Here is an 18643-nt window from a genome sequence, read left to right on the forward strand (position 1 = left end):
AAATAGGACGGTGGATTGGTCTGTGCATGGCCTGTGAAGCAAAGCACTCACCGCAGTTAAACTTCAATTATTGGAGCTTCGAGTGAGTTGTGCTGAAAATTTTCAAATCTTTTATGATGGGAGATTAATATTTATTCCATCTCAGGATTCATCACATAAGTGCATACTTTTTCAATCTCTCTTTCTTTTCATCAGTGGATTGATTGTTTTCCTCTTGTTCATGAGGATTCATACCGAGCTTTTAAACCTGTCGTTGATTTCCCTTGATACGTATGTGATTTGCTGCACACACAGCACCACAATCTGAGACTCGACAAATGATAGGATGTGAATCAACTGCCTGTTGGCATTCGATGTTCTTTTAAGAGGTTGCTGGTTCAAATTTCCCTGTGATGCAAAATTCAATCTTCAACGATGTCAACATCAAGAAGGTCAATCGAGTTGCGCGACTCTTGTGGTGAGAGCAGTGAATATGTGGAGATCCTCTTGCATTGTGGAATTTGACTGATCTTTAGGTGGTCTTCCTCACTTAACTCCCAGTCAAAGATTCCCATGTTCTCCTTCATCCTCTCCTTGTTTAGGCTCTTTACAACCATGCTCGCTCCTTGCTCATATATCCATCTCAAGGATACCTGCGAGAAGTGAACACGGATTAGAAGAATTTGTTCATGCACGATGGAAGAACTACCTAGTGGGTTTTCAATTCGTGCATAGACGTGACAGCAATTGCTTCAAATTTTTAAGATCGAATACAGGAAGTGATGCTTTTAGCACATGGTATGTGGCATAATTTCACATTGCTAGTTAGGGTTCTACTTTGAGCAAAAAGTAGAATTGCGCTACAAAGCATTTCATAGAACCAATCAAGAAGAAGCAAATTGAGATAGCAAACACAGTGAAGCATAAAATCTACAAGGAAAAGTGGAACAATTTAAATCTAAATTAGTAGCTAATGTGCATTAGCCAGTTTTAGTTAACAGGTTAAGCTAAGAAGCACTTCATATCTAGTTGAAGAGTTTGAGGGGATAATGTCAGTGTAATTTGAGATTCCAGTTGATTGTGTATAATATTGTAGTCATTGCCTTTGAATTCCTGAGACATGAAACAAGGTACGAGGGACTTGCCTATCAACGTGAGACAGAAAGCCAGCTAAGGGTGTATGAGGAAGAGGAACTCTAAATGTAGAAACAGGAAGTAAAAGCAACATTAAAGATGTTTACACATTAGACGGATTTCATCACATGACTCCATAGAAAGCTTTTTGCCTAGTTATTTATGATTGTTGAAGAACATTTTATCTAATGCTACAGTGACCAATTCCAAAGAATGAAAACAGCTACACGGCAATTGAAGTCAATTTTGTAATGAGTCCAATCTTAGGCATGCAGAACATATTAATAGGGTCTGAGCTGATGACAAATGCATCCACGCCTACCAGAGATTCATTAACAATCAGATCTATAAGTCATGTATTATAAATGCATGAGAAGGTAAGTGGTTATGATCATCATAATCGACATCACAAAGCATGAAAGCAGACAAGTACAAGAAATGGACATTCCTTTCTTAAAAAGAAACAGTAAAAATGGGTAATATTAGTTAAGACTTCAAACTGCAACGAATGCTATGGATTTGCGTATACCATTCCTTTTAGAAATGAATTTCAAAACCACTAATTAGCTGGAAACTAGCCCAAGATATTCCAATTTGCTCCACAAGAGATTAAGAAATTATTAACTAGTAAAATTTGAGACCCACACAGTTTGTGGTGATCATCAAGTTACTAGAAGTTTCCTCAAAATATTTTTGACATATTGTCTACATACAAAATAAGGTTCATGCTTTCCCATGAGCACATAAAAACTAACCTCCCATGAGATCAATTGCATAAGCACTTGGAATCCATAGAATAAGACACTGTAATATATAATAAATTTCTAGCATAGACATTTAATCTAGGCATTATCTTACTAGGAACTAATTCTACTAGGCATTCAAGTTCATGTGATGCCTTTCTTTGGGCAAAGAACAGAACTTTTAAGCTCTAAATTTCCTTTTTTTTCTTCTCTTAAATGTGTTTAATGAATTTTTTAACTTTTTCTAAAGAAACATTTTAAATCAGAGTTGGAGAACCCTCCTCAAAACTTTAGGGCATGATAGCGCAGTATGGCTTCCATATTCCACTCATTATTATACAGTACATAAATAATAGCTAAACTAGGAAATTTCGAATCTATTGTTAAGAATAGGATTCGTCGTACTGACCTGTACCACTTGGTACGGGTGGTACATACCGGTCCGATAGGGGATTGGTACACAAACTGCCCTCTATCGGGTGGTTCTACAACCTGACACGTGTCGATCAATACAAGGTTTGTACCGGGCGATAATGATTGATAATTCAAATAATTTCTTTGTAGATAATTCAATATTAACAAAAGGACGATCCAGAATGTACTATAAAGCTACTTCTCAAAGCCCAAAAAGATATGTACCATTATTCTTTCCAAATTTAGATTATTTTCGCTAAAATTATATTTATTTTCAATTTAAAAACCCTATTTTAACTTTTTTTCTATTTTAAATTATACTAAATACCGTTGGTACGCCTCAATACATACCATACCATACCGACTATTGGTTGGTACACCGGTACGGATTGAAATTATGAACCTTGGTTAAGACCAATATGATTTTTTTTTTCTTTTTGCAAAAGATAAGTGATGAAGGTGGGATTCGAACGCAGGACCTCGTGATATTCTGTCAGTCTTTACTAGCCAAGCTAGCCAACACCATTCTATCACTAAGATAAATTATCCTCTCAAACTCGACAAATCAATGGTGAATGACTCTTGATTAGCCAACATCATTCTTGCAATCCCCTCAAGCTAGCCAACACCATTGGTGAATGACTCTACACTGTTGTCAATCCATTCTGCTTATATCCTGTATCATTTGTTTTTTTTCAATACCTAATAGGATTGGACTCTCAACATAGGTCAGAAATAGGGATGACTCAGAAAGAGGAATTCATGACTGGCTGTTTTCCTCACCCTCAACATCTTCTATCCAAACTGAGTGCTTGCAGGAAAAGCCTGGGCAAGACGAGGTCAAGACAATGCCTCTTGGGTAACCCTAATCTTAAATCTGAAAGAAACCAGTTCTCGGAAAGCAAATGAGAGATTGGAAGCCAAACACCCAAGGATTCAGAAATAATAATGCTTGCCATGGAGCTTGACCTTGTGGAGGTTCAAATTACAAGAGACAAGTGGAATTTAGCCTATTTGGTTTATTGTTTGGGTTAACTGGCTTAAAAGGAAGGTTGTAGAGAGCTTGTTTTGTTCTAGATTTCACTTTGAGGAGAACATGATCCATGTCCTCATTATAGGACCTAGTTTTTTCAGAAGGAAAGCTCTCAGTATCATTTTTTGGAAGGAAAATTTTTCGACTTCTTTTCGGAAAGGTTACTGTGGCACCAAGTTTAGTTTCTAGGTAATTTAGTTAAGTTCCTCAAACCAAACCATAGCAGTTCTACTTAGAAAAGCCCTCAACAATGACCATATTTTTCCTTCTGAGTTGAGTGAATTTTGATAGGTTTATATCCCAGTGGCTCCAAAGCTCTTCCTCAAGGGGTCTGGATTATAGTTGGTTGCAAAAGAAAATTTCAACATAGGATTTTTAAAATTATGATATTGTAGGACATAAATGAATCTTCTTTAAAAGTTCCTGAAACCCAAAGTAAGATCATTTTCTTTTAGTTAAACCTACAAGGAAAATGATGATATGTTATATGACCTTTGGGTTTGGTAAAAAAAAATCACATTGATGGGGGTATGACCCAATCTAGTGTTCATTCAGCAGATACTAATTTGGGCTATAATTCATTTGGTGTGAATAATGATCAGGTTGAGACCCAACCTAATAAATCTGATGTAAGGATTCATTACGGTAAGCTAACCCCTCAACTAACAAGGATTAAAGCTATGATTTGGTCTTCAAGAAAAGCTAGTAAACCACCATATCACAACATTAATTTGGGTTTTTTGGCTCATTGCAAAAACTGTTTCTAATGATGCATCTAGCATGTCTCTTTTGACAGTTATGCCTTTAACTCATCATAAATTCCCAAACAAACAGCAAAAACTGATACAAAGGCCATCATGCCACTGAGAAGGCACGTCAGGCTTCTCTCACAAAAGTATCTCTAGTTTAAAGACTAGGTCATTACAATCTATCTTGTCCAATAAGAAAGACTCTTCTTCTCAATCTCCCATTCCTTCCTTGACTTCTCACTCTTCCATGTTACTTACTGAAGTCACCAATCAAATCGAGACTACTCTACTGATGATTTTATGTACATGAATCCTAAGCGATATTCATTCCATTCCCCCTCCAAAACCAATAAAATGATGCTTTTGAATCAAATTCTTTATGGCTTTTCTTTAAGAATAGAAATGACTCTCTTCCACAGCTGCCAAGCTCGTAAGATTCCATAATCACCAACAGATTCTGAGGAATCTGAGGGGTGTTTTGTTGTACAGAACAATCTTACAGATTTCCCCCTTCTTGAAGGGTACATTATTTTAAATTATAATGGTTCTTTTGACTCAAATACTAAGTATGCTGGAGTAGGATCTTTAGAAATCTTCTTTAGTTCTTCGGTGTTCTCATCGAAAAATTCATTTTTTCTTGTTGATAAGTGCTGGTTCAACTTTGAAGGTCTTCACAGTGCTTAGGTGAAAGGTTTCAGTAAAATATAGGTCAGATCTGATCATCTGATTAATTGCAAGTGATCCAAATCTTTAACAGTTCCAGATATACCATGGTGAACTATGAATATGGTGAAAGATTGTTCTGAGATGGATAAAACTGTAGATATAGAAAACTAGAGTCATATAACAAGGAATATCAACAAGGATGCTCATTTACTAGCTAAATTTTGAAGTATATATGAAAAATGTCAAGATATAGGTTTCAGGTATCAATCAGACTGTTACATACTGTAATATTTAGTGACTCGACCAAAGATTGATATCAGAACATAAAGGTTAGTACAATTTGAAATTTAGTCTTATTGTTCTTTTTTTACGATCATACTGGAATGTACAGGTCGGTACATCTCGTGATATATTTGCATCATAAGATATGATTGGTTGCTGAACAGTCTCAGACCGATACTTTAAATCTTCGTCAATATTACTATGTAGATGCACCCTAGAACCTTCTAGATGATGAAATTGGCTTTTCTTCTTAGTGAAAAATTCAGTAAAAGATGTAAAAAAAATAGATATACACAAAGAGATTAAAAGAACAACCTGGGCCACAGTCTTTCCTTTCGCCTTGCTTATGTCATTGAGCACCTCGGATTCCAAGACTAGGTTCTTGCTCCCTGGCCACGCCTGACCTCCTAGAGGAGAATATGCGATGACATGAATACCCTTTTCCTTGCAGAACTCTCTCAGATTCTTTTGCTGCCACACTGGATTCAATTCCACCTACAAATGCTTTTCTCATCACTATGTTTGATACCAAACATTCAACAATTTTATCGGAAGTACTGAAAGAACGCCAATTTACCTGGTTGACAGCCGGCGGTATCTTAGCAGTTTGAAGTAGCTCCGCAATTTTCTTCCGGGTGAAGTTGCTGACCCCAATCGACTTAGCCAACCCGAGCCTTTGGCACTCCTCCATGGCTCCCCAGACTGATTTCAAGTCCAATGGGACAATGTCCTCGCTCTTTATAGGAAAAGAGCATGCTCCAGGCTTTAAGCTCATCGGCCAATGTATGAGGTAGAGATCAAGGTAATCCAACTTGAGATTCCTAAGAACAAGATCAAGAACGCTAAGAAGCTCAATCGAATTACAGAACGTAGACGATTTTCAGAGAAGAATCGATCAGAAACTTAGATCTGGCAAAGATTTAAGATGCTGAAAGGTATTTATGAGTCATTCCACCTGAGAGTCTCGCGGATGGCGGGGAGGACCAGATCGGGGTGAGCGTCCGTGCACCATAGCTTGGAGGTGATGAAGAGGTCGGAGCGGGAGTTGATGAGGCCGAGGTGCAGGGCCTCGGCGATGGCTTCCCCGAGGGCCGGCTCGAATTGGTAAAGGGAGGCCGTGTCGAAGTGGCGGTAGCCGAGCTCGATGGCGTGGCGGATGGCGAGCTTCTTCTTTGCGTCCACCGTGAAGGGGTAGCCCCCGGTGCCCATGCCCAGCACCGGCATCGCCCGGGTGGTGGAGGAGGAGCTCAGGGCCACTTCCGTAATGCTCATCTGCTCCGGGTTCGATTCGGTGACCAGCGCGAGCACTCTCCCACCAACTCCTTTAAATAATATCCCAATTGCCACCCAGTTGGCAACACCTATTATTCTTATAATATCCAATCTCGATCTTATCACCAAATAATAATAATAATACAAATAATTAATAAATAATAATAATCGCATAAGAACAATCTTATCACTTTTAAGTCGAAACATCATCATCATGCGAGAGAAATATATGAAATCAATTCAACACATTGTCTGTCTACAGCATTCTTATATCATCAACTTGGTTAATCTTCATCCATGTCATCAATACTAGGAAGGTCAAGTCTCTTGGACGACTCTTCCGCTGATAACAGCGATCGGACGGAGACTCTCTTGTATTGTGGCATTTGACTTATTTTGTGACGATCTTCATCGCTCAATTCCCAATCAAAAATTTTGGTGTTCTCCTCGATTCTCTCCTTGTTCAACGTCTTCACAACCATACTTACTCCTTGCTCGTATAACCATCTCAAGGAAACCTGCGAAGAGAACCAAATGAAGCTAAAGTTCATCTACTCGAAAGGAGTGTTTTGATGATGGGAACAGCAATTTGCAAGAACCACCTGAGCCACAGTCTTTCCTTTTGCTTCGGCTATATCTTTGAGCACTTGGGATTCCAACACCAAGTTTCTGCCCAGTGACAAGCTTTGGCCTCCTAAAGGAGAATAGGCAGTGACATGAATACCCTTTTGCTCGCAGAACTCCCTCAGCTTATTCTGCTGCCACACTGGATTCAACTCCACCTACAAAACATCTTTCTTCTTCTTCACCATGTTCGTCACAAGAAAATTAAAGGTTGTCATTGGAGAGCAGAGGAAATTAGACAACCTGGTTGACAGCGGGAGGTATTCTAGCAATGTCAAGTAGCTCCACAATCTTCTTCCGCGTGAAGTTGCTGACACCAATAGACTTGGTCAACCCCAGCCTCTGACACTCCTCCAGTGCTTCCCAAACTGATCTCAAATCTAATGGAAGGATGTCGTCGCTCTTTAAAGGGAAATGGCATCTTCCGGGCTTCAAGCTTATTGGCCAATGTATGAGGTAGAGATCAAGATAGTCCAACTTGAGATTCCTAACACGGAAGCAACACCACAAAAAAAAAAACGATCAGATTAATCTTAGAACATAAGTCAATAATATTTTTAATAAATAAGATAAAGTTAAAAGAAAAAAGAATTTAAAATCATGTTTGACATTGTGCTATGACAAATCTCATCCAAGAAGATGTCCCAAATACGATTGGTAAGCTCTTTGTGCTGGAGTACGAAAGGATGATGAAAAATTTTTCAGTTCAAACTGGAAAAGAAAAAATAGGAAGAAATATAAAAAAGACCTTTTAGAAGAAGAAAAGATCTATGATAAAATCAAAAGAGATCTTGCTACTTGGAATTCTCAAGTGGTGAATATTTTGAGTCATTGGTGACCCTTGTTAAAACATAAAATGACATGTTGAAAATAACACAAAAGAAATAAAAAAAAATCATTATTCAATTCTAACAATTCCCCACAAAAATATAATTTTTTAAATATTATTAAATAAATATATAAATAAAAAGTACAGTTCGAACTTATACTATGCAATCAGTGAAATAATAAGGCTTAAACTTTAGTGTATATAGTGAAGGAAATAGAATGTACTAGGTCTTGAATTACGTTTTTCTTACTCAAACTTTCACTATATATATATATATATATATATATATATATATATATAGACAAAATATCCTCACAAGATTATGCATTTATGGTTATTCATATGTATCTTGATTTATTCTTAAGAGTTTTTATATATTGTTCAAATCCCTAGTCATAATTTCTAATGATACTCTCTCTATCATCAACATATGTAGAGTTACATCTTACAAAAAAAAAATACCGCGTTAGATCTCTTTTAGAGTTAAACTCTTATTTTTGTTGAATATCAGATTTTGATGATGAAACTAATTGATTATGTTTAGATGTTTAATTGCATTTTGAGTAATACAGGTCTACTCGATCAGGATTAGATAGTTGACACAGGAGGAATTTAAGTTGCGCCGGAGGAGATCACATCAAGATATTGGACGGTAGAAGGCTTCGGACGTCGAGCATCGGGCCAAGGAGAGCAAAATTGCACCAAGGATATCGAGGTTGCGGAGGTCAACCGCCGATTGGGCAACAAGCCGCAAGAGAGGACGATGCGTTGAAGAATCGAACAAAGCGCCAACCAATGACGTGTTGGGCAACAGAATGTCAATTCACGTTGTAATAATTGTCTAGATCGGAGTAGAGTTTTGGCTTGTGTGTGCAAGATTAACTAAGATAACGACGAAGGCATAAAGCGAAACAAAGTGCTGGAGTCAAGCGCGAAGGATTTGTTGCGAGTTCGAGAGTTCGACGGAAGTCCGAAGGTTCATCGGGAATGTTGCCGAAACTAGCCGAGAATGAGTAGGGAGCTTGCTGAAGGGTTTTCGAAAGCTCGCCGGAAAGTACGTCGGAAGTTCACGGAGCTCACTGAGAAAGATCGTAGCTTGCCGAAGAAGCTCGTCGGAACTCGCCAAGATCAAATTGTGAAGTCTAGGAGCTTGTCGGGAGTTTGCAGAATGGTTTCCGAGAGTTTATCAGAAGACCGTCGGAAGCTCGTTGGAAGAAGTCTTGACTTGCGGACTTTGTAATAGCTTAGGAAATGTCTTTAAATTCGTAGTTAGCATGTTAAATAGGGTTAGGATTAGGTGTTAATCCTATAACCCAAGTAGGGGCCAATTGGGCCCGAGTTCGGACTAGTTTGGGCCAAGTTTGGAGCCCAACCAATGAATTGAAATAGTGTAGGCGGTGGCACCGGCCAGAACCCGAGAACTGAGTGGTGGCACTACTGGACTGAGCGGTGGCATCGCCCAGAACCCGAGAGGTCGGGTGGTGGCACCGCTATTACACTGTCAATGTTAGACATTGACAGGCGGTGGCACCGCCAGCCTCGGAAACCCAAGAGAATTCAAAATTTGGAGCCCAAATTTGAATCCTCTTGGGGCCTATAAATACCACTCAATTCTCAGTAGAGAACACAACCTTTGGGAAGTTAGAAATTGAGAAAAGCTTTAGCAAAAGTCTTGTTTTCAATAGCTTAAGTGTTTACCTCCCTCTTTCTCTTTGAAAAATTTGTAAGAGTGTGAACCACTTGTAAAAAGGTTGTAAGAGGGGTATTTGTCCTTCCTCTTCAAAGTGATTTGCTAGTGGAAGTTGGGAGCCTCATTGAAGAAGGCTCGCAAGTGGATGTAGGTCATTTTGACCGAACCACTTTAAATTGATGTGTTCCTTGAATGTGTGAGTATTTACTTTTCTGAAACCGTTATTTACATTGCAGCAAGCTTTCGGTTTTCATCTACTCAAGTTACTATCGAAACGAAATCTCCTCGTATTTACGAATTCGGTTTCAAACTTACAAGTTTTAATCCGCTGCACTAATTCACCCCCCCTCTTAGTGCCGCTCTGATCCTAACAATTGGTATCAGAGCCCGGTATTTCTCATTTCGGATTTACACCTGAGAGAAATGACTCTTCATGGCTTTCAAGAGGGCTTTTCGGTTGTTTGTCCACCGTTGTTTAACGGATTGGACTACACTTATTGGAAAACTCGAATGAGAGTTTTCTTGATTTCTATGAATTTGGATTTATGGAATATTGTTGAAAACGATTTTTAACTTCCCTCTAAACTGATGAACGAATGGTCGGATTTGAAGAAGAAGTATTTTTCTTTAAACGCAAAGGCTATGAATGCCTTATTTTGCGCTTTGGACAAAAATGAGTTCAATCGGATTTCTACGTGCGAAACGACTTTTGATATTTGGCGAACACTTGAAATCACGCACGATGGAACTAGTAGAGTCAAAGACTCGAAAGTTAACATTTTATTGCATGTTTTTGAGCTTTTTCGAATGCAATCAAGCGAGACTATAGGTGACATGTACACCCGTTTCACGGATGTCGTCAATAATCTAAGAGTTCTTGGTAAATCTTTTTCGAATTTTGATCTCATAAGCAAGATCTTAAGATCCCTTCCAAAAATTTAGGATCCTAAAATAACCACAAACAAGAGACAAAAAATTTAAATGATTTTCCATTAGAAGAATTAATCGGGTCATTAATGACCTATGAAATGACACTTTTGGAACATTTTGAACCTGATGAACACTTGAACCACCTTCTAAAGAACAGGAAGGATTTGGAACTCCGGACAAATGAATACCACTTGAGCAATGACTCAAGTGATGAGGACAATGATGAATTTGAACTTCGAACACTAAATCTTAATAAGTTCATTAAACAAAAATCTAAAATAAACAATGAACCTGAACGGAGGAAGAGGCCAAAGAAGAGGAAGGCACCCAAGGATGAATCAAGAACTTCCAAAGGTGAAACGACGAATTGGGCTTTGACGGGCTTCGACTACAAGGTAAGTAACTCAACTCTCTTGAATTATTTTGAAATCACTTGATGTTTTCCATGATGCATTTTCTCTTTTTTTTTAATAATTATTTTTCTTAAAAATTGTATGTTTTATGTTAATAGAATAAAATATTAGATTTAAATAATCATATATATGTGTTTGAGAAGCAATAACGTGTATTTTGATAATTTCCATATTGACTTTCAATGACGATGCATGGTTTTTATATGGAAGGCTTGATGATTTTTTTTATGAACTTTGTCTTTGGTTTTCAAACATGATGTATGTTTTTGACATAAGAACAAAACTTGAGCATGCTAATATAAAGTCAATCACATAAATTAAAATTAAAGAAGTTTTAGTTATCTATAAGAATCATTCAAAATTATGTTCAATGAAACCATTGTATAATGATGTAATGAAAATATTAAATGTTTTGATACCATGATTGACAATTTTATGCATGAGATTTTAAAAGTTATCTGTATCATGCATGAAAAATGAAAGCTATAGTTTTGAAATTGTGCATGTTCGAATTTGAAAATATGATGATGCATAATGATGAAATTGTGTAATGAAAATATTAAACATTTTGAAATCATGTTTTAGTATCATGCATAATGATCATGCTTAATAAATTTTGAAATTATGCATGATGAATCTTGTGATTTATGGATTATTAATTTTTACCATAATGAAAGTGCCTTATTAATCTTTGTTGTAATAAATCTTACACTTTCGGTTTTAAACATGATATATGTTTTTATTTGGTATAAGTGAAATAAAATCATATGAATTGAAACAACTAAAAAGGGGAAAATATTTTTTCCTTGAAAAATTATTTTTCTCTATCCTATTGATCTTGATGTTTATTATGATAAATCTATGTATACCATTTTGAATCTCTTGAAAGTAATGTTGAGATTTTGATGAATTTGACGATTTGAATTTGAATGAGTTTGTATTCAAATTATGATCTTGATTTCTTGGATTTACTACTTGAGATTTTTTTTTGGCAGGATGCAATTTGACAGATTAATACCATGATGATTTGAAATGTTTATGATTTGGAATGATGCATATGTTTTTTTATTATGATGATGTATGTGATGTATTGCATATGATGTGTATCATGAATGCTTTAAATAATAAATGTTTGGTACCAACAATCATGAAGTGATAAATACTTAAAAATGTTGATTTAATGTTCGGTATCATGAATACTTTATTATCATACATAAAAATAGTGATAAATATTTTAAAAATAAATGTTTGTATCATGTTAGATGATTTTATATTTTGTGCATGATGAGTTATAGTGATGATTGAAACAATGATTGAAATAATACGAATGATGATTTGGAATCATGCATATAATGATGAGTTTATATGTTTTAAAAATATATATGATGATTTGGTATTATGTATACAATACTTTAACGTATGATAATGATGCACGCAATAATGAAATATTTATGATAAAATTATTATTTTGATATTCATGACTTGAATCTTCCTTTCCTTTTGCCGATGACAAAGGCGGAGAAAGAGTTGCTAATGTGCTATCTTGAATTGATGTAAAGGGTCATCTCAAAAAGAAATTAGCTAGCTTACATAAGTCAAGAAAATGCAAAAACTTGCTTACTTTCTTGCACATCTAAAGAGAAGATGCAAATATAACACTTGCCAAATTGTTTGCTTGCCTCATGTAAAACATTGTCCCTTGCTAGGTTGGCATTTTGCTAAGGAAGCAAAAATGACACTTCTCAAAAGAGAAGAAAGAGCTTGCTTTCTTGAACATCTTTAATTTGCTAGCTAGCATAATGTACAATTTGCTATCTTGAACATTACAAAGAAATGCTATCATGCACATCGCAAAGAAAAGCAAATATGCTAACTTGCAAATCTTTAAATTTGCTAGCTTGTATGTAGTAAAACTTGTATATCGTAAAAATTTCTAGCTTGTAGAGAAGCAAACAATTGCTATCTCAAGAAAAAAAAAAATGCTAAACTTGCACATCTTTAATTGCTACATTGCATGATGATAAAACTTGATATTATATTTTTTTCATACAATGTATTGAATTTTTTATCTCTAAACACTTGATACTTGGAATATTTTAAAATGTGATCTTGATAAGAATGTTTCAAGTTGCTCTTTGTGCTATATCTTTTCAAATGAATCATGAGCCTTGATATCATATATTTCATAATATAGAAATAACAAGATTTCTTTGCCTTGTATGCCTTATGTGATGATTGTACATCAATTTGCTTTATTATGAATTATATGAATCTTGATCGTGAACTTGTTAAGAAGAATTTTAATGAACCATGAATCATATCTTTGGTATTCAAGAATTGATCCTTATTGATATATTTCATGAATTCTTTGCATATTTAGCTTGTTGAATGGTTGAATTTTTTAGCCATTGAGTCCTCCCTTTCTTTTTGACTTTGATAAAGGGGGAGAAGGTTTTGCTAGCTTGTGCATTGAAAATGAAAGTAAACTTCCTAGCATGCTAAGGAAATAAAACTTGCAAGCTTGCACTTCTCAAAAAGAGAAAAAGATCTTGCCTATCCAAAGAAGCAAAAAGTGCAAAACTTAGAAAACTTGCAACAAAATTGTTCTTGCCATGCTTTGTATCAAAAATAGGTTGATATCCTTAAAAGCATCACATTAAATTTTTTAGTGTATTGCAATGTATCACATGTATCACAAATTGAAATTTTTGAGACTATTATCATATCATGTTTAACAATTGATATCTTTCATTGATATGATAAATTATCATCTCACGATGTATCGCATAATGATATCATGATTTGCGATTGTATCATGTGATCCTGTGAATTTTCACATTGATATCCTTTATGAAATGATTTCTTTGCATTATTGTCTTGTATGCATCATGTGATGATTGAAATATTGATTGATGCAAAGTTGATGTAAAAGTCTAAATCATTGGATCCTCTCCTTCTTTCTGACATTGACAAAGGGGGAGAAAGTTATTGCTAGCTTGCACACTTGAATGAAGAATTTGCTAGCTCGATCATTGTAATGAAGAAATTTGCTATATCAAACATCATAAATATTGTTACTTGCAAAGAAAAGCAAAGTGCAATCTTGCACAAAAATTCAAGTGTTGAATTGTCATGATTGAACTTAAGAATCTTGCTATGCTTTTGTGCTTATATGTTGTGATGAAAATCTAGCTTCATGTTGCAAAAACTTGCATATCTTTTAAAATAGCTAGAGCTACTTCTCCTTTTTGTTGATGACATAGGAGAAAAAGTATATTGATGACTTCATGCATTGAATTAAATATTATATATATATTTGCATTTTGAGTAATGCAGGTCTACTCGATCAGGATTAGACACTTGACACAGGAGGAATTGACGTTGCGCCGGAGGAGATCACATCAAGATATTGGACGACAGAAGGCTTCGGACGGCAAGCATCGGGCCAAGGAGAGCGGAATTGCGCCAAGGATATCGAGGTTGCGGAGGTCAACCGCCGATTGGACAACGAGCCGCAAGAGAGGACGATGCGTTGAAGAATCGAACGAAGCGCAAACCAATGACGTGTCGGGCAACAGAATGTCAATTCGCATTGTAATAATTGTCTAGATCGGAGTAGAGTTTTGGCTTGTGTGTGCAGGATTAACTACAATAACGACGAAGACATAAAGCGAAACAAAGTGCTGGAGTCAAGCGCGAAGGACTTGTTGCGAGTTCGAGAGTTCGATGGAAGTCCGAAGGTTCGTCGGGAATGTTGCCGGAACTAGCCGAGAATGAGTAGGGAGCTTGCCTTCGAAAGCTCGTCGGAAGGTACGTCGGAAGTTCGCGGAGCTCACCGAGAAAGATCGTAGCTTGCCGAAGAAGCTCATCGGAACTCGCCAAGATCAAATCGTGAAGTCTAGGAGCTTGCTGGGAGTTCGCAGAATGGTTTCCGAGAGTTTATCAGAAGACCGCCGGAAGTTCACCGAAAGCTCGCCGGAAGAAGTTTTGACTTGCGGAGTTTGTAATAGCTTAGGAAATGTCTTTAAATTAGTAGTTAGCACGTTAATTAGGGTTAGGATTAGGTATTAATCCTATAACCCAAGTAGGGGCCAATTGAGCCCGAGTTCGGACTGGTTTGGGCCAAGTTTGGAGCCCAACCAGTGAGTTGAAATAGTGTAGGCAGTAGCACCGCCCAGAACCCGAGAACTGAGTGGTGGCACCGCTGGACTGAGCGGTGGCACTACCCAGAACCCGAGAGGTCGGGCGGTGGCACCGCCAGTACACTGTCAATGTCAGACACTAATAGGCGGTGGCACCGCCAGCCTCGGAAACCCAAGAGAATTCAAAATTTGGAGCCCAAATTTGAATCCTCTTGGGGCCTATAAATACCCCTAAATTCTCAGCAGAGAACACAACCTTTGAGAAGTTAGAAATTGAGAAAAACTTTAGCAAAAGTCTTGTTTTCAATAGCTTAAGTGTTCATCTCCCTCTTTCTCTTTAAAAAATTTGTAAAAGTGTGAACCACTTGTAAAAAAATTGTAAGAGGGGGTATTTGTCCTTCCCCTTCAAAGTGATTTGCTAGTGAAAGTTGGGAGCCTCATTGAAGAAGACTTCGCAAGTGGATGTAGGTCATTTTGATCGAACCACTTTAAATTGATATGTTCCTTGAATATGTGAGTATTTACTTTTCTGAAACCGTTATTTACATTGCAGCAAGCTTTCGGGTTTTATCTACTCAAGTCTCCTTGTATTTACGAATTCGATTTCAAACTTACAAGTTTTAATCCGCTCTTAGTGCCGCTCTGATCCTAACAATTTTACCTCTACATAACAGTAAAAAACATTAAGAGTTTTACTCACATATATATATATATATATATATATATATATATATATATATATATATATAAATATAATTTTTCAATATGTTTCTTGATCGACTAAGCAGCTTATTATTATCAAATTGAATGTTCTTCAAGAGATCTCTTATCATATAGGTTGGATTTCATCACTAAAATACCCATTGTAAGCCAATGCCAACATATCCCCTCGATAATATTAGGACAATAGTTCTTTTATTTATATCTTTATAAATACTATGGTGATATATTATATAGTCATCTCAAAATTTTCTCTCTCAACGTGCACAAATGACCTCTCAGTAATATTTATCAATAAAATTAAATCCGAAAAGTTAATGGATATCATCATCATGATCTCCGATCTAAAACACATGGACTAGAAATGATTAATACCATAAATGAATGTTAATTACCACGACATCTAATGGAGAAATAAGCCATTCGATAACTTTAGCTTGATTAAAAAAATAATGAGATTAAATAAAACCATGATCAAGAACATAAAGTACAAGGAAGACGAGGAAATGATAAATACTATCATTTATCAAAGTAGATGTACGCACACTGTATGATTTTTGTAAAATTTTAATAATCAACCAATAAAACAAAACCAAGAGCAATCATAAGAGGAATAATGATAAACAATCAAATGATTCTTTAATCAAAATCCATGAAGATTTCGTCCTCAATTATTTTGTTTATAGCGTCCATTGGAAAAAAAAAATTGTCACAGGACAAGTTTTCCTCTTTTAACTTAACCAGAAATAAATAATTCTATTTATTTATTATCATTATTTAATATCTGTTTATACCAAATGTAAAAACTGAAAAGATTCAGATGAAACTGCAGAAGTTATTTTTAATAATCAAGATGAGATGTAAAAAAAAAACACATAAATTAAATTGGAATCATGATTGTTAGGGTAAAAACTCGACAATTAATCCATAAATTCATTAGCCTTTAGGTATAATCTCTTCTCTCGCAGATAATTTTGGTAGAAATGGCACATAATTATAATTATAGACTGTGAGAGAGAAGGAGCCTCTTCACCTGAGGCTCTGGCGGATGGCGGGAAGGACCAGGTCGTGGTGAGCGTCGCTGCACCAGAGCTTGGAGGTGATGAAGAGCTCAGCGCGAGAGCTGATGAGGCCGGCCTGCAAGGCCTCGGCGACAGCTTCCCCGAGAGCTTCCTCGGATAGGTAGAGCGTGGCGGTGTCGAAGTGGCGGTACCCGAGTTCGATGGCTTGGAGTATGGCGAGCTTCAACTTCGCGCGTTGGTCGGGCGTGAATGGTAAGACCCCCGTGCCCATGCCCAGCACGGGGATCGACCGGCGGTCGCTGCCGGAGGAGGCCGGAGAGGAGCAGCTCAGCCCGACTTCCGGAATACTCATCAGTAACCTGTTCGAAGAAATATCGCACTGTAGATGTCGTATGCTGCCACGGTATAAACGGGTAAGTTGGATCTTTCCAGCGTTGGACTGTCATCCTCCTCGGTTGGGTGGTGTAGGATTTAAGTAAATAATATTTAAATTAAATTACAAAATAGGATATATATATATATATATATATTGTGGCAATCACATCATTAATTTGCCCACCTCCAGAAAATAATACTGCCTATGACTATTTATCTGATAGGTTGTATCACGAAGTCCAGTCATGAATTTAGCATCTCGCTTGAAGAATATATTTTCTGCTTGTAAAGATAAGGCAACATTGGAATCTATCCTTTTTCTAGAAACAAAAAAGTATTGGAATATGATTCTTTGTGCGATTTCTATACATTAATTATGTCGTTCATATAATATAATTCAATTTATGCAATTAACAGGAATAAAAGGATGAAACTCACTCACCTGCCTGCTGAGCCTACCTAAATTCTTTGCTTGAAAGCTGAAAACTTGTTGTAAAAAATTCAAATAAGAATTGTTGTTAATTATTAATAAATAACACAATGTTACTGAAAAGTTCATTGATCTCTCAGCAGTCGTGAAGTTACAAAAGGTAAGTGCATTGATCCCACAAGTATAATTTTTTGGAGTTGGCAATACAGTCCACATCAAACAACATACACCTACGACTCAGAAACTACCTGTAGTAGATTCATGCTTTTGACTGCCATGGGTATGATTAAAAAGACAAGCATATGTTCAAATTTCAAGTATACAATAACAAGAATGAGAGCCTCTATTTTAAGTATGTCTTTAATTTTATTTCCATCTCTCTATACCTAAACCACAAATCACTAACACATGTAACAACACCCTGTATCCTTGGTCTCTAAAAGCTTTTACTGTAATGGTTCTATATATTTTGTTTTTTGGTTGAAGAAAAAGAGTTTCTACATTCATTTCTAACCAATAGATGAAGCCTATCCAGAGCATAGACTGAATAGACTAGTCACCAAAACAGTGCAAAGACTAATAGGATATAAGTAAATAACCTGCTGTTTGATTGATCTATCAATAGAAACTAAGAGAACATAAAAGGATGAAGAAGAAAAAGCAAAGGGCCTGCTAGCCAGAGATTAATAGCTCCCCACTAATAACTAATGTTGAGCAACTTGTAATTAGCATCGTCACGGAAAAAAATTAATTCGATAACCACAAGTTTAATAAGACTATCTAGCAGTTAGGATTTAGGATGAGGAAAATCACTGCAGAAACAAAACAAAGAAACTAAGGGGTGTAGGCAGCAACTTGAATCCCTGCTTGATGCCGAAAAATAATAATAAGCAAATAAAGACATTATTTAGCCGTTACTATATAATCATCTTTTGAACCCAAATCATACTTTAATAAACTCAACCTGAACCAAAACCTAACTGCATCTTCTATGCTCCGTCGAGTATGGTGTTAAAAATCATTAAATGGCCATGAATTGTTATATCCATGGTTTCTACAATTTGTTTGATGACAGTTTGACCTTTCTTCATTCCACCAACTCCAAATCATACCTTACAACCTCCTAGTAACTTTAGCAATCAGTCTTTGCCTTTCTATCTGCAAGTGTTAGCTCTACATTGTGAAAGAAAAATATA

General features: G+C 36.4%; 2 protein-coding genes across 2 annotated transcripts; both read right to left on the reverse strand.

The window, feature by feature from the left end:
* Window positions 1–328: 328 nt before the first annotated feature.
* On the reverse strand, window positions 329–6320 carry LOC135649841 (non-functional NADPH-dependent codeinone reductase 2-like). Its single transcript, XM_065168720.1, has 4 exons — window positions 5956–6320; window positions 5578–5821; window positions 5316–5495; window positions 329–632 (listed from the first exon to the last, which is right to left on the reverse strand). The coding sequence occupies exons 1-4, from the start codon at window positions 6270–6272 to the stop codon at window positions 402–404; spliced, it is 972 nt and encodes a 323-aa protein (XP_065024792.1). The 5' UTR covers window positions 6273–6320; the 3' UTR covers window positions 329–401.
* Window positions 6321–6487: 167 nt separating this feature from the next.
* LOC135649842 (non-functional NADPH-dependent codeinone reductase 2-like) lies at window positions 6488–17270 on the reverse strand. The gene is made up of 4 exons (XM_065168721.1): window positions 16654–17270; window positions 7140–7383; window positions 6875–7054; window positions 6488–6790 (listed from the first exon to the last, which is right to left on the reverse strand). The coding sequence occupies exons 1-4, from the start codon at window positions 16992–16994 to the stop codon at window positions 6557–6559; spliced, it is 999 nt and encodes a 332-aa protein (XP_065024793.1). The 5' UTR covers window positions 16995–17270; the 3' UTR covers window positions 6488–6556.
* Between the last annotated feature and the right edge of the window lie 1373 nt (window positions 17271–18643).

This window comes from Musa acuminata, chromosome BXJ3-9, assembly GCF_036884655.1.
Source record: "Musa acuminata AAA Group cultivar baxijiao chromosome BXJ3-9, Cavendish_Baxijiao_AAA, whole genome shotgun sequence".
Classification (NCBI taxonomy): Eukaryota; Viridiplantae; Streptophyta; class Magnoliopsida; order Zingiberales; family Musaceae; genus Musa; species Musa acuminata.